General features: G+C 37.6%; 1 protein-coding gene across 3 annotated transcripts in view; it reads left to right on the top strand.

Annotated features, from left to right (window-relative positions):
- The window catches only part of Cep83 (centrosomal protein 83), a 137,255-nt gene that overhangs the window by 11,240 nt on the left and 100,741 nt on the right, over positions 1 to 25,274 (top strand). For 2 of the 3 annotated variants that reach the window (XM_063255307.1, XM_003476275.5), the window contains exons 2-3: positions 22,564 to 22,833; positions 23,231 to 23,381. In XM_063255307.1, coding sequence (XP_063111377.1) covers positions 22,664 to 22,833; positions 23,231 to 23,381 — 321 coding nt within the window. In that variant the 5' untranslated portion in view covers positions 22,564 to 22,663. Of the gene's footprint in view, positions 1 to 20,503; positions 20,878 to 22,563; positions 22,834 to 23,230; positions 23,382 to 25,274 lie in introns of those variants that run through there. The other variant, XM_063255306.1, reaches the window with a different exon arrangement.

The following is a 25,274-nucleotide window of genomic DNA, read 5'->3' as shown; positions in this document are numbered from 1 at the left end:
TGTTTCCTTACTTCAGTTGCTATCCTCTTGGAGATTTCAGGTGTGTGACTTCTGTTTTCTTCATGACTGTATCTCCCAGACTTATTCTGTGTGGGTCTTAGTTTATCTTTTCCTCCTTCATCTTGATATTCTGCCAGGTTCCTCCCAACAAGCTGGTTGTGTGGGGTCCCAGGAACTTCCCACATTGGCTGTTCCTAAGCAGTATAGGGAGATGGGACAGGCACCTGGGTTCCTCTAATTCTAGGTTTACAGGGAGGTAGTAGAGTGTGGAGCGGGCTTCTCCAGAGCTGTGCAGCTACACTGGGGCTTCGCTGATGGTCAGGCATGCATGTAGGTGGGGCTGCTTCTCTTAGCCTGTGTGTCTACACTGGGACTCCCACGATGGTGGCAGGCACACAGTGGTGTGTTTGTCTGATTCTGCTAGTGGATGATGGCTATGTGAGGGCGCCAACGGTTGCCCAGGGCTTACCTGGCTGTGTGTCCCTGCTCCTGCTGGCTGCCTGCAGGAAAGCCTTCCAGTGGCAGCTCCCTGAAGGTGACAGTGATCTGTTGGTTCTCTTTGCCCACACTGGCTGCCTATAGGACGTGGCTTTTTGGTGGCGGCACACAGTGGGCGAAGGTGGACCCTTCTGTCTCCTTAGGCCTGCACTGCATGTGTGGAGGAAAGGGCCTTCCAGCAGCAGTGCCCAGCAGGTGGAGGTGGGTTTTCTTCCGGTTTTCTCTGCCTGCCTATTTTTTCTTACTGAAATTTCCTATTTATTGAGTCATTGTCATAATGCTTTCATTTAATTATTTAAACATGATTTCTTTTAGTTGTTTAAACATAGTTACCATGGTTTGAGATTTGTGAGCCCTAAGCTAGTATTTGAGGACATCCAGACAGTTTCTGTTGTTATTTAAACAAATCAAGGGAATTTTTGTTGAACTCTGTACATCTCAAATAGTATTTTGAAGTAATACTATGTTTTGGCATTCTCCACAAGGGTTTGACTTTTTTTTTCTGGTTAGTAATTTTCCTTTGCTGAAACTGTAGAGTGGGGGCTGGGGATTTAGCTCAGCGGCATAAGCGCCTGCCTTGGAAGCAGGCAGTCATGAGTTCGATCCCTGGTACCGATAAAAAGGAAAAAGACAAAAAAAAAAAAAAAAAAAAAAAGAAAAAAGAAACTGTAGAGTGTGTTTTCCCAACATTTGTGTGGTTGCTGTTCTCATTTATTTGTTGCATTAGGGACTGAATCCAGCGGCACTGTACATGCTAAACAAGTGCTTTCTCAACATGGTAAGCTCCCAGCCCTATTTCTTGATTTTGAAGCCTGGCTTCCTGTATCTACAGAGCTTCCTTTCCTGTTCGACCAAGGATTGGTCAGATGTTGTATTCCAACAGCTTGACCCAATATATCATTCTTTCTCTGCTACTGGATCTGTGTAATAGCTGGGGAATGCATTTTAAAAACAGGTCATTTTCACATGTCCTGGCTTTTACTTTCCAGGGCCTTTTTGCATCTCTTCTGTGCATGTGTTGAGTCTGTTTGATGTGTAGGTAGCCTGTGCACGCTATAGTCTCTTGCGCACATTCTTGCTTGTGGGTTTTGTTCAACCTGAGGTAGTGAATGGGTTTATCAAACTCCTTAACACTGTCTTCTTGGAGCTCTGTAAAATTTCTATCTCTTCTACCAGTATTGCTTGCCCCAAAGAAGCTTGTAATAGCAGATTAAGGGAACCACTGTTGGCATGCCATGGAGGCCCACTTTAACTGGCAGTGCACCAGACTGACAAACCATCCTGAGACAGTGGTGGTGAAGCACTGTTTCCAGTCTTCTAATCATGCTGAGCTCCTGCCCTAGCAGATATGGGAAGAGATGGGAATATACCACATTAAAGTTAACTGTACCATACTCGTGTTACTCCCAGTCGAAGTTGAGTTGTATTCATAAGCAATTTTCACTTTCTTGTAAGCCTTTGACTGAGTTCTGTAGTGCTTACATGGTGGTTGTGGGGGCTGTTTTTATGGAGAGAATTTGATGACCTTACTCTATCATATTGGAAGTTGGAAGTCTGTTCTTAGGTATATGTATGAAATTCTCTCTGAAGAATACAACAGTCTCTACTTGTTTTATATTACTCATAATCCTTTGCACAGTGTTAGACATTAGTCATTTGTAGAGTTAGATTTCTTGATTTTCTTCAAGCACTAATATAAGGAGTTTGTGTTTTAAGTTTTATGTAAATGTAATCATGTAAGTTTTTATACTTGTCTTTGTTCTTGTACTTTGCATAATTATTTTGACATTCAGCCAAACTAGTGCAGCCCTTTTTATTGCTGAGTAATGTTTGTCTACATGTACTACAATTTGTTTATCCAGTCACCTCTTGATGGACTTGTGTTTGATTCTCTAAGCTGCTATAAACATTTTTATAAAAGCCTTTAATGTGGACCTACGCTTTCATTTCTCTTGGACAAATACCTATAAATATAATGGCCAGATCATATGATAAGCAGATAGGACTTACTTTTTTTTTTTTTTTTTATAAATGAAAAGCCAATTGTTCTAGGATCATTTGTTAGGGCTGTCTTTTCTTGACTTACTTGACTTTAAATTTTTGTTGTAAAACAGTTGACCTTATATATTTGGATCTGTATCTGAAAGCTCTCTTTTGGGTTGCTGCTTTTGTTTGGTGTTAATGCCTCACAGTTTTAACTTACATAGCATTTAATCTGACTAAAAGCAGGCAGCAGCATCCATGCCACCGCCCAAATGTTGGACCATCTTGGAATGTGTTTCATCAAATTAATTAGGTCACTACCTGACTCTCATTCTTCTGCAATCTCAAGACAGGCACGATGTAGACATTTCTGCCAGTATAACACTCATGGCATCTACCGTATCAGTGAAGACCTTTTCCCTATCTGAAACTTCCTGAGTTTGGCCTTTAGCACTTATCAGCATTCTGAGCTCCTACCAGGATCATTCATCAGACGCTGGTGATACATTATTCTAAGGCTTCTCTAGCTGACCTCCCCTAACTTTTCCAAATGCTCCCTGAAAACCAGTTCAAAATTCTAAACCACAAGGCACAGTAACAGCAACAACCATTTGCCTTATTAGCTTTCCCATTGCCCTATACCACACACAATTTAAAAGAGAGTTTTAATTTAGTTCATGGTTTTAGGGGATTCAGTACATAGTTAGCAGGCACTGAGGTAGGAGCATCAAATGGGGAGGATATGGTACAGCAAAGATGCTTAGTTCATGGTAGCCAGATCAGAGCAGGGAAACACTGCCAGATTGGAAAGTGCGAGAGATCAGACATAGACCCAAGGCCACACGTCCATGATTTACCCAGAAGTGTAAACGATCACATCGACTATCCCTTCTGTCTGTTACATTATCAATTATTTTCAATGGCCAAGAAAGGAATAATGAGTTATTTCATAGTTTATAAAGCATGTGCTAATAGACTCATGTATAGGAATCAGCAGTGCTATAAATTTTTGCCTAGATTATAAATGTGATTTTGCATCATTAAAAATTATGCTAATAACTTTAGTTCAAGTGAAAGGGATAGTATACTTTATAAGTTTCTTTTGCCTACCTAATCATTGGCTTTATGCCCTTAAGTCTCCAAGTGGATTACTGTGCATTCACCTACCACCCCACTACTGTGGTTTTGGTCTTTCCTGTTTTCTAAACCAGTTTTGTTGAATATCTACTCTAAAAATGTTTTCCAAGATAAATTATATAATTTGAAGAGTCTTACCACAAGGTGTCATTGTAACCTATAAAAAGAATTTCCATGTAAACATTTGTAACCTCAGTTAAACAATTTTTATATTTCTTTATGTTTAAATTTTTTGTTTCATTTGTTTTTTCAATTATCTCTTGATAACATTATGTCTTTTGTTTTAAAGGAAACTATAAAGTAGCTCAGGATTTTAGTTCTCGTCTTTTTGCACAAACATTTGCCTTCCACCCACAAATTTCTTACGATTATGTTGCTATAGAGATGATTTGTTTGAAGGAAAGAATGAGGAGGAGCAGCAGGTGGACATTTAAGGAACAAAATCTTTGTCTTTATTTCTCATAGAGTTGACTTTAGTGTTTGCTTTTCTGCTTATGAAATCTCTGTGGGAGAAAGGTAGATATTTTGAGTATCTTATAGCAATGCTGTTTACACTTTACTGAGAAGCTTTTACAAAACTTGCTGTGCTTGGTTTTTCATTCCTAGATAGGATTAGCATCTGAAGTGATTGTAATCTTTGGAAGACTTTCACTTTAACTGGAATATATATATATATATATATATATATATATATATATAAAAATTTCCTGCCCTGTTTTCTTGGTTGGCTTTTTAATTAGGAAATTAAAAAGTGTTCAGTTTCTGTGGGGAGAGGGGCTCTATTTTCTCCTGCATCCAAATTCAAAACTGTTTCCTCTTGAGTACCTGCTGCTACTGTCTTCATTCAGGTCTTCATCATTGCTTTTTTGTATGTTTTTTCCTTTTGCTACCAATTCTCCCTCTGCAATCTATTCTCCATGTCTTGGATAATCAAATTACTTTTCCGAAGTACAAATCTATTGTTCCTTTGCAATCCACATCTGTCGGTGGCTCTCCATTACCCAAGAATAAAATACATATGGCTGTCTTAGTTCCTTTTCTCATTGCTGTGACGAGATACCCAGCACCCGAAGTTAAGGAGGGAAAAGTTATTTAGCTCACAGTTTGTAGAGGTGTCAGTTCATAATCGATGGGCTTCAAGGCAAAGGGGCAACAGTTCATGGCAGTAAAAGACAGGAATAGCAACAAGAGCGAGACAAGCCTCTTTCTGTCTTTTATGTTGTATCCAGTCTACCAGGATTAGGGTGGTGCCAATCCAGTTAGTGGACTGATCCAGCAGTCACCCACCCTTAATCCCATCAGCCTTAATCTCAGCATTGCACAGTGAATCAATCACATACTCTAGGTTCAGCCACCTCTGAAAAAACTGTATGACCACGTGAGGCTTTAGGGAGACATCTAGACACAAACCCAACAGTAGCCTTCAGGACTCTGCTTTTCTTCTTCAGATTCTCCGCCAATGATGTTGTTTTCTTTTGTCTTCAAATTTTGTGTTTGATGTTTCCTGCTTACATCTCCCTAGTTTTAGCTTAGAGCAGTGATGGCAAACCTTTTAGAGTTCTCAGTGATAGAAACATGTGCTGTAGGTTTTGTCACCACTGGCTTAGAGTTACCTTCCGTGTGAAGTCTTCCTTGATAACTTCACTAATAGAATTAGGGCTCTCTCCTCTCTGTCCCTGTATGTCCTATGAGAATATTGCATTGTTCATTATTTTAAACTATGATTTTTTTTTATTTTGAAAGGGTAATACACAATTAGAAAATTTTAATAGTTCAAGAATGATTTAATGGCTAGTACATTGTTTCTCCTCCTGTTCAGTCAGCATTGTTGATTAACACGTATTAGTTAGCTTTCCAGTACTATGATGAAATACTTGAGATAATTAACACATAAAGGGGTTTATTTTGGTTCAAAATTTTGCAAATTCTAGTCCAGGGTGGGGCATACGTTTTGCTTTGGGTCCCTGCTGGACATGCTGATGCAGTGGTGGAGAGCACTCAATCCCCCTGGGCCGTGAAGCAGAACGAAAAAGGACTAGGTGAGCTTGATCTCTGGTGCTAAAAAGGGGAAAGAAAAAAAAAAAAGGATTAGGGTCCATGATAGCTCTTGGGGAGAGGACTTCAATGACACAGGGACTCCCATGAGGTCCTTTTTAAAGACCCCTAACACCCCCCCTCCCCCCCGCAGAGCTATTAGGGCATCAAACCTTTTAACACTGGGACTTTTGGGGGACATTCAGTATCTCCAAACTGTAATAACATGTTCTGCTGACCACTGTGGACTCTTTGAGGACAAACATCTTTATGTGTGTATCTGTATCCCTATACACAGCAAAGTATGTGGCATTTAGAAAATAGCTATAGTTCTATGAATATGGGCAAGCTCTTCCTTGGTTAGGAGAAGTCTGCTTGGCTCGACAGTCTACATATTTCTTTGTATCCCTTAGAGACCTCTTATTACTGGTAGACCATTTAGTAAATAATGGCATAGTAGTTAATGGTTATTTAATTACTTTTTATGAAGAATAAAAGGTTTTTAAATTAACCTGTATTTTTTGGGATGACTTATATTTTTGATTTCTGGCCATCTTTCTGACATTCTAAAAGATGAAAATGGAATGTTTACTACAGTAAGAAATGCCAAATTTTTCCTTATAATTGTTTTCAGAATAAGGCACATGCCTCATAGAAATAAAATTAAATCAGGTTTTATTAAAAAAATAATTTTCATGATGTGAGGCTCCTTTTCTAAAGCACAAATCTAATCTTGCCCTTTACTATTCCTCATCAGTCCTCAAGCTTATGTCGGTGGTTCTCCAGTAACCAAAATAAACTACATGGCTTTCAAGGCCATGGCTTACCTCTCCAAGGATTAGTAGACGGTCTTCTGTATGAAGCTGTAAGGAGCTGTGTGTAGTCTTTTCTGTTTAAGGAAAAAGATGAGACTGTAAGCAAAATAGACTCTGCAGCTCACACAGTTGCTCAGTGCTCCCAAGCAAGTTCCCATGTTATATGTCATAGAGCATGTACGAAGAAACATTAGAATGAATCTACATACCTAACAGATCTAGAGAAAACATTCCTGAAATTCACTTGGAAACAGAGGAGACCTACAATAGGAAGGGTAATCCTGGGCAACAAAGGCTAGGCAGGAGACATCACAATCCCTGACGTGCAATTGTGCTACAAAGCTACTGTGATGAATCCACATGGTACTGGCAAACAACAATAACAACAAGAAAATAAAAACAAACAAACAAACAAAAAAACCTTGAATACCAGTGGACCAGATTAGAAGATGCAGACAGAACACAAACACGCTCAGCTATCTTTGACAAAGAGGTCAAACATGTCCGCTGGAAGAAAAACAGCCTCTTTAATAAATGGTGCTAGAAAAACTGACTTTCTGCATGCTGAAGACTAAAACTAGACCCATGTCTGTCACTATGCAGTAATTAAAGTAAAAATGGATTAAAGATCTAAATGTTAAACACTAAATCTAGTGGAAGATAAAGTAGGTAGAAATCTAGAAGACAGGGGTGGCAGAGATTTCATGAATAAAAAATGGCATGGAAAGTACCTAAAAGAATCAACAATTGGGATCTCATTAAAAAGCTTCTGCACATCAAAAGAAATCACTAACAAAGCAAAAAGAAAATCCACAGAGGGAAAAATTTTTTGTTAACTGTCCTTCAGACAATGGACTTCTATCTAGAACATAAGAAGAATTGAAAAAAATCAGACTCCCTAGTTCAAAGATCCAATCCAAAAATGGACATCTGAGATGAATACACAATTCTCAGATGAAGAAATACAAATGGCAAATAAAAATATATATAAAATTGTTCAATGTCATTCATCATCTGAGAAATGCAAATTAAAACAACACTGAGATTCCATCTCCAGAAAGAAAGGCTATCATCAAGAAATCAACCAATAACGAGTGTTGGAGGGGCTGTGGATAACAAGGAACCCTTCTCCACTGTTGGTGGAATTGTAAACTTGTATAACCACTGTGGAGATCCTCAAAAAACCAGGATTAGAGGTCCCATTCAACCCAGATATTTTCCTTCTGGGTATTTTTCCCAGAATTAAAAACCTCATACATATGTTTGTGATATATGTGTACCCACGTATAGAGCAGCACAGTTTGTAATAGTTAAATTTTGGAAACAACCCAAGTGCTCATCAATCGAGGAGTGGGTAAAAAAGATGTGGTATTTTTATATATAGAGTACTACTCAGCGGTAAAGAAAGATAAATTCAACACTTTTATAAGTAAATGGGTGCAATTAGAGAGCACACTCATAAGTGAAATAATCAAACTCCCATATGTAAGCATCTTGTCTCCATAGTGTAAGAAACTAAAAGAGACATACATAATCTGCAGTGGATACTGAGAAAGGGAAAAAGGTTGCTTGCAAGGAAAAAACAACTGGCATGGGAGAAATGAAGGAAAGTAAAAGTGTGTGTGTGTAATTATACTGATTTCTCTTAGTTCTTCATTGAAAAGAGTTTGTGCTTATATGGTTTAATTTTGCATGCCTGTATCTTACAATCTGAGCAGCTACTTTGAAGACAACAGTATGTAATATATTAACCATTGTTCTTGTTATCCTGTTTTGAAACTGTATTGTTTTTTTTTGAACTTTTTTTTTTTTTCTTTTTTCCGGTACCGGGGATCGAACTCATGACCGCCTGCTTGCAAGGCAGGTGCTTATGCCACTGAGCTAAATCCCCAGCCCCTGTATTGTTATTTTTTTGTTTTACTTTTTTAAAAAAATTGAAACAAGTAAACTATTGAAACATGAAAACCTAAGAAAATATATAATGAAGTATGATTTGGGCAAGAGTTACCTTTGTCATTCATATCACAAGTTTTCAAAGATTGTCATAATTTATTACAACTAAGCCTTTGAGGTTGACTGGTTAGTGGATCCTCATTTCTAGAGTTCTTTTATGGGTACTAAACTGTGCAGAGGCAAACAGTAAGATTATAAGAATAACATTTTAATTCTTAGTGCTTGGTGTTGATTGCCAACACCTCTAACCCCCCCCCCCCATCCTTTTTTGTAAGTCACAATTATGGGTCCTGGCACCTTACCAGGGTTTTGAAGGGTCTGCTTCCAGCTGCACTTTAGGCTTGGCAGGGTGACAAGATGTGACACGTTTGTACACAAGACATCCTGGTATGGCCATCCAAAACCCTGTTGGATGACTAGTGTAGGATGCTCTGGGTTTTGAAGAAATTCATTTCCAGTGTTTTGTTTATTAGTGAAATAAATGTCTGATATAGGTTATCTGTAGACTGTTAATGTTGTTAAAAACAGCATTCACTTTGGGGGCATGTAATGTTTAAAGCATTGTTTTGAAATGTTCAAAAGCATAGAATGTGCTTTTTAGTGAAATGTGTTTTGGAAGCTTTCCATGAGCATCAGCAGCTGTGCTTTTTGAATATTTTGAATTACCATACTTTTGGGCGGACATCATACCGCTTAGTGCTTAAGAAAATCAACGTCTCACAGAAGGAACTGTCGTATCTAGGTCTATAGTGCTGGACCAGTCAACAAAGGAGGCAGGGTGGACATGAAGTTGTGCTTATGTGATTGTAACAGTTGCAAAGGAAGGACGGAAGAGGAAGAATTTGGATAAGGCGTTGTTCTAGTCTTTTTAAAAGTACCTTTTGGAGACTAACCCAATACGTATTCACGAGGAGGAGGCTATTTTTTTTATTATGATTTGAATTATGTACTTTAAAAATTGCAATGTCAATTTACTTGTATGATAAATTATGCAATAGAAATTTTCTTTTATATATGTTGAGTGTGTAATACATTTGTAGGTGTCTTGTGGATTACTGGTAGCTGCATATTGACTTTGAAATTAGGAAAGTCTGACTGTGGTAGCTTAAAGTTGTGGTACAAATTTTGAGTTTGGGTAAAATTTATTATTTTTCACTGAAAGAAAACAGTGTATTTGTGCTCTGTGGCCAATATAACAAATTACCATTTGCAGAATAATAAAACTTTGAAAGTATTTTTTTGCAGTTTTAAGAGATTAGAAGTCTGAAATTGAGTTGTTGGCAGGTGCATATTCCCTCCAAAGGCTCTGTGGGAGAATTCTTTATTTATATTCTCCAGTTCTTTGTGGCTCCAGCATTTCTTAGTTAATGGCTATGTCTTTCCATTCTTACTGCTTACTCTTCTGCAGGTTACTGCACTTGGACCTGCTCATATAATGTAGGGTAAGGCCTCCTCTCAGAGTCCTTCATCACATCTTTTACTATTAAAGGTAATACTCATAGCAACTAGAGTTGCTAGAGTTCAGAAGTGGCATGGCTTTGGGGTACTGGCCTTTAGCCCACTCTACTTTTGAAGCCTTTGTTTCTCAATATGGATGAAGAAAACGAAGGACTTTTGAAAGAGGGTTTGAGGTCTGATTGAAAGAAGTGGGTCAGTGGGGGTGCGTCTTAGAAAGGTCTTTCTTCCTGGCTCTCCACTTTGCTTCCTCTGTTTTCTGCCTCCTGGAATGTGAGTAGCTCTCCTCCACCGTGCTTGTCTGCCAAGATATCCTGCCTTGGGCCTCACTGAATGTAGACTGAAACATGAGCCAAAATAAGTCTTCCTGTATACTGTAGGCCTTGAGTATTTTGTCCCAATGCCGAGGAAAATGACTAAGATAGTCTTTCACATGACAACAACTTCTATGAAGCCATCTTGCAGAACAGAACTGAAATAATAACCAGATTCTTCTCTTTCCCAGCAACCCAATGAAAACTTGCCTCTTCCCTTTGTCAGTGAACCAGTCTGATAATCTCCAGTGGTGTGCCTGTCAGCTCTTCTGACTCTGAAGTCATTTCTCCATTTATTTCTTTTTTCTGAATATGCATTCTTTCACATTTCTTGCCTGGTTCTTAATTTCTGTTACCAGTGGGTCTGATGACTCTACATCTAGTACCAGATTCATTTCTCTGTTTTTTTGACATGAAGCTCATATAGAATTAACCATTTTGTAGTAAATAATTTGGTAGCATGTATTGCATTCTCAGTACTGTGTATATTATCAACTGTGTCCAAAATATTTTACCACACAAAGAAAGCCCCGTGCAGATTAAGCAGTCAGTGTCTACTTATCCTCCTCTCCCCTCCCTTCCTCTTCTCTCCTTTGTTCTCCTTTGCTCAGATGAGATCTTTGTTGCCTAATCTGACGTTGAACTCCTGGGCTCAAGTGATCCTCCTGCCTCAGCCTCCTGAGTAGCTGGGACTATTGGTGTACACCACTGCAGTTGGTATTTTGCTTTCTCTTTTTCCTGTTCTGCTGTTGAGCACATCCATTGAGATTTCAATTCAGTCCATGTACTTTTTAGTTCTAAAATACCCACTTGGTTCTTTTTATCTTCTAATGTTTACTAACTAAGATTTGTATTTCTTTGATGTTACTTTCTCTCATTTTTAAAAACTACTTAGCAGTTTGCCTAAAGCATCACTCAGGCAGTGTGTCTTTTTATGTACTGACTATCCTGAGGGTTGACCAGACAGGTGTCATTTCAGCCAGTTGATCTTGTATTGAATAAATATGATAAAATTGTTATTTTTGTGTTTCCTGTTATATTATCTTATAAAAATGAACAAAAAGAAATTTTTCATTATTCTGTATTTAAACAATTGGATTGCCAACTGATTAAAAGCTTCGTTGTGATTGCTTATGAAATGTTTTAAAAATCAGGACTGCTTTAAAGTTTTTATTAGATAACAGGAGTATCTGTCATCAGCATTGGCATCTAATGTCTCATTTCATTGAGTTTAAAAGTCTTGATACGACAATGTTTTCTGTTGAAACTGGGCATTGTGGGAAGTATGTTAAGTCTGTTTATCCCACTTAAACATTCTGTTTTAGTTGGCTTTTCTGATTCTATTCTGGCAGAAAAAAGTTTTCTTTAACTGGCCTTCAGTGACACAATGGGGAGGTTTCCTCATTATATCCAGGTCATTTGAAGTGTGGCTGCCCGAGTGATCTCCACTGATGGCAGAGGAGGCTGCCTTGTACCACTGGGGCAGTGGTACTCATCTTATCTTCTGTGACCATGTTCATTCAGTAGAGCGAGGTAGGTGGGAATGGAAGTTCAGGTTTCCCCCTTGTGTTTTTCAGTGACTTTGTAGGGGTTTATAATTGCTCATAGAACACAGAAGTCCTGGGAACAATTTAAACTCACCCTTGTTTTTACACCTGCCCTGCAAGTCACTGGCATACTTTGTTACAGCCGGATAGAGTGGGAGCCTGGCCTTTTCAGGTGGTCTTTGCTTGTGTGGATGGGCTAATGATGGAATAGATTGCAATTATCTAAAAGTTTTTTGTATGTCAAGTTCCTGCTTTCTTGTTTCTTTGGTTGGAGAGTGGGCTGTGCAGAATCCATTGGTTGCTGGCTGCCTGCTTTTTCAGCTCAGAGTCTGAAATATCTGGGGAAGAGAGCCTAGGGAAGTTAGCACTGTGTGTGTTCCTCCATCTGTAGGTCATTAGCTGGTCTGTCTGCTAGTCTTCAGTTGCCAGCATTGTATTATGTTTGTTACATATGTAATGCCCAGGACATTTTAATTGTATTAGTGAATGTAATAGGGAGAACTAATGCAGCTATTCTGTCTTCCTGGAAGCAGGAGTCTTTATTCAATAAGTTTTAATATATAATATCAGTTTTCATTTAGTTCTAGATCGTTTCTAGTTTCTATTGGTACCTTTTCTTTGATACATATTATTTAGAAATGTATTTTTCTTTTCTTTTTTTTAGTTTCTAAGGATACGTAGCTTTCCCAGTTACTTCTTTGTATTGAACTTTAGTTGCATTGAGGTGAGGGAACATATGCTATATAATTTTGATCTTTTAACAACTTTTGAGATTGTCTTAAAAATTACACATTTATAAGTGTTACATGCATGCTTGAAAGTGATGGGTAGCCTATGGTTATTTGGTGTATTTTTCTATATGTCATTTAGGTCAGGATGGTTTAAATAGTTTGTTTTTTAGCTGGCTGTTTTTATCTGATTGTTCTATTAGCTATCAGTAGTGGTTAAATTCTCCTGCTGTTATTGTGAATTTATCTGTTTTTCCTTGTTCTCAGAGCGTCTGCCTTAGATATTTAGTGGCCATAGTATGTATATATAAATTTAAAGCTGACATACCTTTCTGGTGCGTTTATTTTATGAATGTCCCTCATCAGTTAATAGTGTTTGTTTGACTTAAAATCTCTTTTCTCTGACATTAACATAGATGTACCATCTTCCTTTTGATTAATGCTTACAATATCTCTTTTCCTTTTTCTTTCAGCCTTTCCTTAAATCCTTGTTTTAAGTATAAAACTCTTGTAAGGGAACATTTGATGAGTTTTTATTTTGTCTTTTGAGACCTTTAGTTTATATACATTAATGCAATTACTGATGTTTGCATAAATCTTCTTTATTACTGTGTCTCCTTTCTTATGAGTTTTAAGGTTTTCTTTTAGACCACTGATTCTCAGCAGAGGGTGAGGGTAAGTGACACATGGCTTATAGGAGTGATGCTGCAGGCTGCTGATGGATGGACACTAAGAATGTTGCTAACGTTCTTCAGTGTACATGATAGCTGTGCAACAAACAGTTACAGTATATGCTTTAAAATGTCAGTACTGCCGAGGTTGAGAAACTGTTTTATTTTTTTCATACTTTAGTATTTTCAATGATGATTTTCCAGGAAGATTTAATAAACTTTTATTATTAAAAATGCGCATTATGGGTTTTAGACCGTGTATAGTCTCTGTCATGTATTATTTTTCTGCCTCCCTTTCTCACCTTCCTCCCTTTAAATAGACTTTACTTTTTAGAACAGTTTCAGCTTCACAGTAAAATTGACTGGAAAGTACAGAGGATTCCCATGGATCCTTTTCTCCCCATACATACAACCTCCTGTACTGTTAAAATCTTATACCAAAATGGTAACATTGCTTACAGCTGATGAGCCTACAGTATTGACACATCATTACTAGCCAAAGTCTTTAATTTAAAATGGGGTTCATTCTTGGTGTTACACATGTTTGGGCTTTAACAATTGTGAATGGACATGTGTCTACCTTTGTAATATCATGCAGAGTGGTTTGAGTGGCCTAAAAATCCTCTGTGCTTCACAGATTCATCCTGCTCTTCCCCAACCCTTGGCAAACACTGATGTGTTTTACTATTTCCTAGTTTTTCCCCCAGAATGTCACATAGTTGGATTCATACTATCTGTAGTCTTTTCACACTGGCTTCCTTCATGTAGTTTTATGCATTTAAATTTCCTCTGTGTCTTTTCCTGGCTTCAGTAGCTTACGGATTTCAATGCTGAATATTACACTGTGGATGTACCATAGCATATCCATTTACTTTTGGAAGGATACTTTGATTGCTTCTGACTTTTGGCAATTAAGAATAAAGCTGCCGTAAACATCTATGGGCAGGTTTTGATGTGAGTGCAAGTTTTCAACTTATTTGGTAAATACTGAGGAGTATGATTACTAGATCTTAGAGTAAAAGCATGTTTAATTTTGTAAGAAACTGCCAAACTACCTTTCACAGTGGTTGTTAGTCAGATCTTCACTAGGACAAAATATCTGATACATTGAAGGAGAATAGGTTTATTTTGGCTGAAGATTTTGGAGCTGACTTCAAGCAGAAATAGTGTGGTGGAGAAAACCTGCTCACCTTATGGCAGCCAGGAAACAGCAAGGAAGAGTCAGAGAGAGAGACGGAGAGGGAGAGAGGGAGAGAGGGAGAGAGAGAGAGAGACAGACAGACAGAGAGAGAGAGAAACGGGCCTGCCACAAGCATGCACCTGTCCAGCACGCAGCTGTCCAGATTGTAGCCCTGTGATCTGTTTCCTCCAAGCAGGCCCTACTTACCTGTTGCACATTCAGCTGTGTACTCATCAAGAGATTATTATTATTATTATTTTTGTACTGGAAATCGAACTGGGGATCTCACACTTAACCTGGCAGGCACTGTGCCACTGACCTACATCCCAGGCCCTCATCAACAGTTCAATCCATTGTTGAGGTTAGTATCCCCATGTTCTAATCACCTTCCAAGGCCCACCTCTGAATGCATGAGCCTTTTGGGAGACACTTACTATTTGTAAACTGTAACACAGGCTGTTCCCTGGAGGGGCTCAAAATGGTGAAAAAGGACCCAGATGGTTTCACACATTGACCCCTCAGGGATAGTGCGATCTGAACAGAATCACCACACAGCTGCCACGAGAAGCATTAGAACAGAGGGTGAATAAATTGCCTCATTTGTTACCAAAAAAACAGCTATTGATTTGATCATATGATCATCCCTTTTTAAGCCTTTTGGTGTGGGTTACACTGATTAATTTTCAGATATTAAACTAGTTTTACATGACTAAATTCCACTTGCTCTTGGTAATTTCTAAATGTTGTCAGATTTGACTTGCTAGTGTTTTGTAGAGAATTTGCATTTATTTATATCCCACCCGAGTTTCTTAAAAATGTAGATAACATTCTCAGCTTGAGGCTATATCAGAACAAATAAACAGGCAGAAAAAGGCTGGAAAATTTAGCTTATTGGCTGTAGCTTATAAACTCCTTTCCTAAAATTTATAGTATGAACTTTATCAGAGTGTAATGATGATACTTTTAGCCTCTTTCCCTGATACTACAGTGGCTGTACATGCTTTTGGTTGTACTTCTGCTGACTTACATACCGATTATTTAATAATGCATTTTATGTTTATATGTGTTGAAATCTACAAGATACTCTATTAAGTCAGTGTTCAATTAAAATTATGCACCTATTTATAATTTTCATTTTTTTATGTTTGCAAATCTTCTTTACAACTTTAGTGTACACCTTCTGGGATGAATTAGTTCTTGTTCGTCTGAAAATACATTTTTCATTTTTATTTTTGTTTTCAATTTTGTGTTACTGGGGATATTAAGCCACACATATTAGGTAGCTCTCTATCCAGTCATTTTATTTTTTAAATTTTGAGGCAAAGTCTTACTAAATTATTCAGACTGGCCTTGAACTTTCAGTTCTCCTGCCTCGGCCTTCGGAGTGTTTGTGATTATAGGCGTGCACTAGCACTCTTGGCTTTGACCGTCTTCCTGCAGAGACTGGACCCCCATCCGTGGAGCTCTAGATTGACAGTCACAGTATTGTCTTCCTTCATTTTAAGATAATAACCTTACATTTCTGCTTTCATTATTGATGTCTTCTTTTTGTGTTTTGTAATGTTTCTTAATTTTGATTATTATATTTTTTATGTTTTAAAATTTTCATTGAAATTCCATTGAATGTTTTTATGATGTCTAATTCTATGACAAAATTCTCAAACTTTTGAATATTAAGTTGAACATATTAATAATATAATTGATTGCTCTAATACCAAGACTCTTTGTACTGTATACCTATGTGTTGTCTTTTGCTATTTGTTGTGACTTTAGTTTATGTTGTTTTATCTTCTTATGGATCTAATTATTTTATTATAGATTATACATCTGATTATTTTGTGATGCATTTATTCACAATTTTTTTTTTTTTTTTTTTTTTAGTCCTGGGGATTGAACCTGTGGTCTTTCACATACCATGCAAGTGTTCTACCACCACGCCTCACTTCCCGCTGCCATTACAAAATTGTTTCTAAAAGCAATTTGAGGCCTTATCTGTCTTTCTTCTGAATTGCCCTTATTTCTCAGAGGCAGTCTTTAAAGTCTCTGCTGCAGATGAAGGTTGTTCATCAGGGCTTCCCTACACCTTCCCCGTCTAGTCTCTTTCTTAGAATTCAAAGGCTGCCAAAGGCCTCAGCGTCCTGTCTCCTGCTCTGGATCTGGTAGTGCTTCCAGGGAAAGGTGTCACAAATGTCAGTCTCATCTTTCTGTATCTTAACTTTTGCCTTTCAGTAGACATTTATTCTCATTAGTTTCCTGTGTCTTCAGGCAGGTGTTTATATATGTAGCTTTTGATGTCTTCACAAGATATTGGATCGAAATTACCTAATCTTCCATCGTTAGAAGTAGTTCTGCACCTTTCTTGGTATGAGAGGCAGATAGTACATTTCCCATAGTATTTAAGATAACTCAGTTAAGGTGTTTGTTTTCAGATATAAACCTCCTTATAATTGGTATAAAAGATAGTCTTTTTTAAAAAGATAGTTCTTCTTGCACCCTTTGTGTTGAATGGTGGACCTACTTTTCAAGGCCAAAGAATTATGAGACTTTTCAAAAAAATCTATGACCCTAGATATTTATTTATTTATTTATTTATTTTTTTTTTGTCTTTTTCATTTTTTTATCGGTACCGGGGATCGAACTCACGACCGCCTGCTTGCAAGGCAGGTGCTTATGCCGCTGAGCTAAACCCCCAGCCCCGACCCTAGATATTTAATTAGAGGACTGTATCTTCCAATATTGTCATTGATTAATTGAAGAATACTGAAACTAGAGAACTGAAATGTTATGTATAGTATGTTTTGCATAATGTTTAACAGGTACACAATTCATTTTGACCTTGGTAAGATTTATACAAGTAAGGAAATAGTTTTTTGAGATTTTTACGTATCTGTAGAGAGTTTTGAAAAGGGTTACACAGGCTATTGGCAGACAGAACCTAGAGGTTCATAATTTTGAATCAGGAAATTCTTTCCAATATCTAATCTAATATTTAAACCTGTTCATATTCATGTTCAGTCGTCCTAAGAATAAAGAACAATTAATGATTGTAGTCCATAAGTATGGGGTGTTTGTTACAGTGTAGGATTCACAAACTCAGACAAAATTTGCTTGAAACAAGGTATGATGTACATATTTGTTCAGGGCGTAGTAAGTAGATCCTTTTACTTGGATATTCTTGCCTTACAGTTGGAGATGCGACTCAACAAGATAGCATGGTAAATGATTGTATTAGGCTTTGGTAGGTTGGAATGCTTTGCCTTTGTCTCATGCAGTGAGTTAGATTAATCAGCTCTCCACAGCTGGGGCAAAGTACCCAACACCTGCAATTTAAAAGAGGAGAGAATTAATTTGGCTCACAATTCAGGGGTTTAGTTTGTGATTGGGAGGCTCCAACACAGAAACATCATTGTGGAAGGGTATAGTGGAGCAGAGCTGCTTATTACTTCAGGACCATGGAACACAGGGAAAGAGCACCAGCAAATATAAACTGTGATAAATAGAGTGCTTGTATGTACAGTACTTATGTAGATACAGAAAACCTGAGAGCTTTTCAAAGGCACAGCTCCTCCAACGGGACCCAAGTTCCTAATGGTACATTCCAAAGCCCCATGATGTGGTCAACATTCGAGGACTCTTAATTCATTCAGGTTGACAATTAAGATGAACTGGTACAGAGATTTTTGAGTGGCAAGTCAAATAATATTTGTTGAATATTAATCTGGCAATATTTTGTGGGGTAGCTAAGAAAATATTTCATATAAATGTAAATCTCTTAATAATTGTCTGCTTATGAAATAATAAGAGCCTATCTTTTGTGGTAAGTAGGAATAGAGAGTGGGGTGAATTTTAAAGGGATGGTGGTGTGTGCCTGCGATCCTCGGACACTGAGGCAGGAAAACTGCAAGTCACAGCCAGTCAGGTAATTTAGTGGTTTAGGGAAACCATGTTTTACAATAAAAAGTCCTGGGGATAGAGCTAAATGATGGGCTTGTCCAATTGCCAGTACTGTAGTAAACAATCAAACACAAATGAAGGAAGTGTATTGGTGTTCACATAAGAAACTTGAGCAAGCCAAGAAAGCTTTGAGGTTGTAAGTGTGGTGAATTATAGCATAATACTGATATTAATACTAAGAATTGGGAAGTCAGATTGAAGGTAGGTTGAAAATAAAAGTGTTGGATAAATTCGATATAAGATATTTTGAATTTGGGGTAGCAGCCAAATTTCTTACTGTACAGTTGTGAATAGGGAGAGAATATGAAAATGAGATTATCTTAAGAATGTGCTGATTAGATGATATGAACCGTGTTTGTTTAGTTAAAATCTAACAACAAAATGTTCAAAGTACAAGGAATATGTTCTGTTGGTACTTTTTTTTTTCTAGAATTCACTGTTACTTAGTGTATATTATTTGACTTTGTATATCTGTAAACATAAACATATTATTCATATTTTGTGTCATTCTGTGAGGGCAGGTCCAATGTACCCTTTGTAATTCATATTAATAGCTATACTTTATTTAAGGACATTTATGTTTACAATGGCCTACCTGGCATGAGGTCATGAGTTCGATCTCCACTACCAAAAAACAAAAACACCCAAAAAAACACTAAATCCAAGGACATTTAGATTATTTTCAATTTTTCATTTTTTATTAAAAATGTAAAGAATATTATGTAACTATTATGTAACTTGCATAGTCATTGAGCTGCTTTTGTACAATAAATTTTACCACTGCCAGAGGGCGTTAAGAGTTAAGTAGATATATCATTTTGATATGGGTAACTTTCTAGAAAGAATTGTATTGAATTTGTGTGCATGTATATAAATTAGCAGTGTGAATTTTATTTTATAGAAGAATGTAATGTCATATGTTTGTGTGTGGTACCCACTAGTGGTGTATCATAGGGTATTCTAGCTTTATTAGTCATCAAAATTAGCATATTAAAAAGGTAGTTAAAATTGTAATCATTGTCTCTGAACAGGATAGATTCTCCTAGCCTGGGAATGGTGTGGTACATTTGGTGTCTCTTACAGTTGGTGTCTGGTGAATCCCTTGTTTGCAGACCCTGTCTTATATCCTATTTTTGCGTGATGAAGAATGCATCTCTTCATATAAGGACACTAATCCTCTTACGGGGATTCTACCCTCAAGATTTCATCTAACTCGATTATCTACAAAGACCTTAACTCTTAATACCATCAAATTGGGAATTACGTGATTAACATTTAAGTTTGGAGTGAGGGGCTAAACATATTTCATGGAATTGGAGATACAGTTGCTGATTAAGAAGGAATATGCTGAAGCTGGTAAAGTATTGGGAAATACTTCTGTAGATTTCAGTGCCAAAAATATGGAAGAGATAGTTTTTAAATTTTATTCTCCAAAAATTTTTGTCTTAATGAGTTTTATTTCTAAAGAAACTTAATTCTCATTTTGAATTAGAAGTCAGTGGAAAAATTTGCTATGTACAGAGTAACATAGCAAATTTTTTTAACTGGAGTAAAAAATTTTAGCTCTCGGGGCTGGAGATTTAGCTCAGCGGCATGTGCGCCTGCCTTGCAATCAGGCAGTTGTGAGTTTGATCCCCGGTACCAATAAAAAGGAAAAAGACAAAAAAAAAAAAAAAAAAAAAAAAATTTAGCTCTGAAATCTATTACTGTTTGTGGAATTAAAGAGCAGTTTTTAATTTTCCTAACATATTTTAGGCTTTCAGCTAATTAAAATTAAAACCCTGTAATGCTTTTCATTGGTATTACTGAAAAGTATGAAATAGGTTTTGTAGAAGTTAATTTTGAGTCAAAGAGCAGAATCAAGAGCATATGCCAGGGTTATGACCCAGTTTTTAGTTCTGTGGCCTTTATTTTTTGGTATTAGAGATTGAACCTGGGGACTTTGTACTGAACTATATCCCAGTCCTTTTTTGTTTTGAGTCCTGCTAAATTGCACAGGTGAGACTTGAACTTTTGATCTTCCTGCCTTAGTCTCCCAGAGTGCTGGGATGACAGATGTGTGTCATCACACCTGGCTATGAATGTGTCTTTTTTTTTTTTTTTTTACAAATGTATCTTCTTTACAGGATAATTTTGCATACAATATTTACAATTATTGAATCCTAGGATATGTTTAAAATAAGAGTAAGGAGCAAAATGTTCCTGAAGAATGTTTTCCTTTTTATTGAAGAGTAGTTTTGTTATTGGAATCTCCTGACAACTCCAAAATGCTATCACATAGCTCTTTCTAAAAGTGGCTTGCAAATTAAATGTTCTCGGTAGCTCTCCTCTCCTTCCAGGTTCTTCTCATCTCAAACAAAGAGATGAACAAAACGAGAAAAAGACAGTGGCCAAGTTTATTCAAGCAAATAAAAATGAAGAGAAGACTGCAGACTGTCTGCAGAGAGAGCTTGGGCAGAGTGAAAAGGAAAAGCAGGATACCAGGACACCTTGGAGGAAGCAGGGCGGGATATGTTGAGGAAAGCCATGAGAGCAAGCTCTCCTTGACGTCTGTGTCCATTTACACTGTCCAAACCTCCAGGAAAGCTGTGAGAACATCTACTGACAGGTCCTGAGAGGCAGTGCTGGGGTGGGGGTACCACTCTTCAGGCTGACACCAGGTCTAAGCCATCTTATTGAAAACTTGCAAATTCTTGCAAAAAGTCTGCCTGCAAGGCTTTGGGAACTGTTGTGCTTCCAGGATCTTGTATTAATAGGTTATGCCTACTTCCCCAACCAGCCTTGTCACACCCTGATTTCCTATGTCAGTTTTACAGGAAACCAAAACAACTTCAGTTTTTTAGTTTTTTCTTTTTTGTTTTTTTGAGACAGGGCCTTGCTATGTAGTTCAGGCTGGCCTTGAACTCAGCATGTAGCCCAGGCTGAGCTTGAACTTGAAGCAGTCCTGCCTCAGCCTCCCAAGTGCTGAGATTACAGATGTGCGCCACCATACAAGATGACAATCTCAATTTTAAGGTTTTTATGTATTAGGCAGATATCATACTAACTTATCAAAAGTAGTATATTTAAATGAAGGCTGAATAATTTAATGGATAATGTGATAGGCCAAAGGTCTTTTGTCATAAGAAAAATATAATTCATGATACCCCATGACGAAGGGGGAATGTTACCAGAAAAAAAAGGGACACAACTACTTTAATTAAAATTTTAGATCTTAGTTACTTATAATAACATTTTTCTTTATTTTTAACTTCTAGCTGCGGTAAATGCTTAATTCCCATCTGTATTAGTTACTTGTTGCTGAGACAATATACTGGCCACTCAAAGTTAGAGGAAGAACGGTTTATTTCAGCTCCCACTTTGAAGAGGTTTCAGTCCATAGTGGGCTAGCTCTAAGGCGGGCTGGCATAGCCGAGGGCCATCATACAGGAGAAATGGTCCATGGCAAACAAGCAGGAGGCAGAGGAACAGCGAGCTGCAGCCGCAAGCCTGTCTTCCTTTCCCACACCCAAAGTGGGGCTTCCAATATCCACACTCTTAATCCACATTCACAGACCCTAACCCAGCCACCTTTGAAATGCTACCCCTTGACTGCATGAGTCTCTGGGGAGACATCTAGATGCAAGCCATAGGTCAGTGCTTTTGGGTATAGATGAAGTGATTGTTTCCTATTCTTAGCATATACATCACATATTGGATATGCTCAATACTTAAATTGCTTTTCAGCATTTTGGCTATGATTAACTGTGATTAGTACTGACATGTTGATTGATTTCTCATCTGAATCTGCAGGCTGACTGTAGTTTTTTTTGTGTCAAATGAAAATTTATTTGTAGCATTAATTGCAGACATGGTACTTGCTGAAGGTCATCTTTGTGAAGACTGTTACTTTCCCCAGCCACTTAACAAACTCAAAATGACTTTTCTGTAATTTAAGAGTGTGCATTTATACTAGGATACATCCTTGAAGATAACTTCAGTAGCTGACTCTGGTTTGTGTATCCAGCAGTATTTAACTGAAAAGTCCATACTTCTGGTGTGGTTAGGTTAATGCTTATAGTTGTAACTTTGTAGTTGTAATAATGCTGTAGCTGTAACCATGGTCACAGAATCTGTGTGGCAGAGAATATTAAAGGTACAATTCAAATTTATTTTTGCATTTTTTTATGAACATTTTGAAAATTCTGAAAAGTGGGCTTTGTTATAAATTGGTAGAGAATGATACATGATAAAAATACAGAGCAATGAAAGCAAAAATTCATGGGTCACTAATTAAGTGTATTTCCCTGTGCAGGTATAAGATGAACTCCAGAGCATCTGTCGTAGCCAGAAAGAAGTGGGAAATACTCCTGAAAAGAAAACTAAAACATTAAGAAACCACAACTTATTTTTACATGGTTTCCAGCTCACTTACCAATATGGACACTTTTACAAATATTTTTCCTCCTGGTGGAGACAGTGGAATAAATTCTGAGTCTGAGCTCCAAAGAATGTTAGCTGATGAAAGGTTACGATGTGAACATCATAAAACCAATTATCAAACACTAAAAGTTGAACACACAAGGTAAGTTACTTAAATTAGTGGTGAGGCATAGGAAGTGGGTTGTTAAAGTTCCTAGAGCTGTCCAGGCTAAACGTTTCCTCTGGAACGTGGAGTATAATTTTGTTATTATTTAGTATATTAATACTTTTAATGAAGTAAAATTGTTGCTTGAAAATCTTTGTTTCAAAGCTATGATATCAAGTGACTCTAAACACATCCAGGTGGCTAAACATGTTTTTCCTCCTCAAAGAAAAACTGCTTTCAGAAACTACAGTGTGAAACTGTTAAGATATTTGCAAGTTTGATGGAATGTATGATAGTAATCTTGTTTTTCTTCAGTGTTGGTTGACTTTACATAAAGTAATGCAATTAGAAAGCAAAAGATATGCTTCGAATTGAATTTTCTTTAAAACAACAGGTTGCAGGACGAGTATATAAAGTCACAAAATGAACTGAAGCGCCTGTCAAATGAAAAACAGACTAACCAGGAAAAGTTCCAGCTGATGTTTGAAGAGCTAAGAGAAGAATTACTAGCAAAAACTAAAGACTTAGAAGAACTGAAAGGACAGGTGAGAAAATATATTCACACTTGTATCAAAATAGTGGAAGTAGCTTTGGTAAATACATTAAATTTTCTGTGTATCTTTAGTGATTATTTTGCTGTAGTTCCAGTTGATATAATTTAATCTTCTGTTACATGTTCTACAATGTTAGTTACCATGTATGGTGACCATGAAACTTTATTTGTATGTAAATTGATATTATATTATCTGTTCTGATTTAACTATTTTACCGCTCAGAATACTTAGGGGCAAGACTAGTTATTAAGGTTCAGAATTAAAGAATTTTTTTAAAAAGAAAGATGTAATACTTCTTTTTTCTTTTGAGGAAGGGTCTTACTATTTAGTTTATACAGGCCTTGAACTCACTACGTAGCCCAGGCTGGCCTTGAACTCCAGGTGATCCTTCTGCCTCAACCTCCCTAGAACTGGGATTATAAGCATGTACTAGCATGACCAACTAATTTTTGTATATGTATTACAACTTAAATTATGCTTAAAAATATTATTATTTTAAAATTGCTTCTTAAAAGAGACTGTAAAAACAGTATGTACACAAGATTTTTGTGCACATCGTAAGGTAAATGGGTTTCTTAAGCAAATAGTTGAGATCAAAGTACTAAACTACTGTTCCTTTAGATACTGTCAGACTATTTCATTTGCTTGGATAACAAATCTAGACTTACCTTTAACTCTAGCCAAGCTGATAACTTTAAAGCTAGTCAGTATTAATGAATGACATTTTCCTGTATTCATCTACATGCTGAATCACACTATCTGGAATATGCTTGGCACTAAGTTTGCAGAGTAAGAGATATTTTCCAATTTACTTAGTCTGGCATAATATTGAATTCTTTTGATAGCAGCCTTAGAGGTTTGTCACTGTTGTAGTCAGGGGTTGTACACAGAGAACAATTCACGTCAGGACATGGAGTTTATAATATTTTTATAATGGTCACTGAAAGTTAACACAGGGGAATGCAGGAAATCTATCCGCAACACCAACGACATAGATTATTTAAGTCAAGAGCCTAAACCCCACGGCAATGTCCCACATGAGTCCAGATAAAAACCCACGAGCTCAGGACAATGCCTCCACGAGTCCAACTGGAAGTCCAGGGCCCACAAGGACTCACGCCAGTCTCTTTTACGGATTCGTGCCGGGAAGACCCAAGGGTCAGCGGTGGAAGCCAGAAAGTCCATGCCAGCAGGATGAAGGAGCTGTGCTAGTGGGATGAGGGTTCTACAGTGGAGCTGAGAAGTCACACTCACAACAAAGAGCAGGGCTGTCCTGAAAGGAACCACAGCTGTCCTCAGTGACACGGAGGCCCCAAAGTCCTCCCACGATAAGCACAGTCGGGAACGTGCCAGGAAGCCGCGTGACGAGTTCACCCTGGAGACCAGGCAGCACATGTCTTCCCCTCCGGAGCCAGGAAGCAATGCTCGATGTGAAGACCAGAGCTTCTCCAGGAGAACCAACAGCTCAGACAGCAACTCGTAGGAGAACCAACAATGCCTCCATAACGCCTCAATCCCTCCGCACCTCTCTTCTTCTCCACCTATTTATCCTGGCAACCCTTCTCAGGGGGAGCATCTTCTCTCAATGCATGCTGATGTAATCCAGCTGGTGTTAAGTTGACCACTAGTTATCAAACCATAACAGTCACTCAGTGTCTTAATGAAGTCTTCCATTGTTGGGACCTCCCCTAAGCCTGGGTTGGAACCTCTGCTACACTGTTCATTCCCAGGTTATTTGGGACATTTAAATAAGCAAGTAAAAAACAAAACAAAACCTCCCCAAAACAGGCATTTGTGTTGAAGAGGGAAATACAAATTTAATCTTTTATAAAAAGAGACCTATGTGAATGGAAGCAGTGATTATAGAACTTCAGGTACTTGAGA

Source organism: Cavia porcellus, unplaced genomic scaffold (genome assembly GCF_034190915.1).
Source record: "Cavia porcellus strain 051 isolate PalLab524CR breed Dunkin Hartley unplaced genomic scaffold, mCavPor4.1 scaffold_8, whole genome shotgun sequence".
Classification (NCBI taxonomy): Eukaryota; Metazoa; Chordata; class Mammalia; order Rodentia; family Caviidae; genus Cavia; species Cavia porcellus.
Note: the sequence above shows the minus strand (reverse complement) of the source record. Positions and strands in the feature narration are given on the sequence as shown.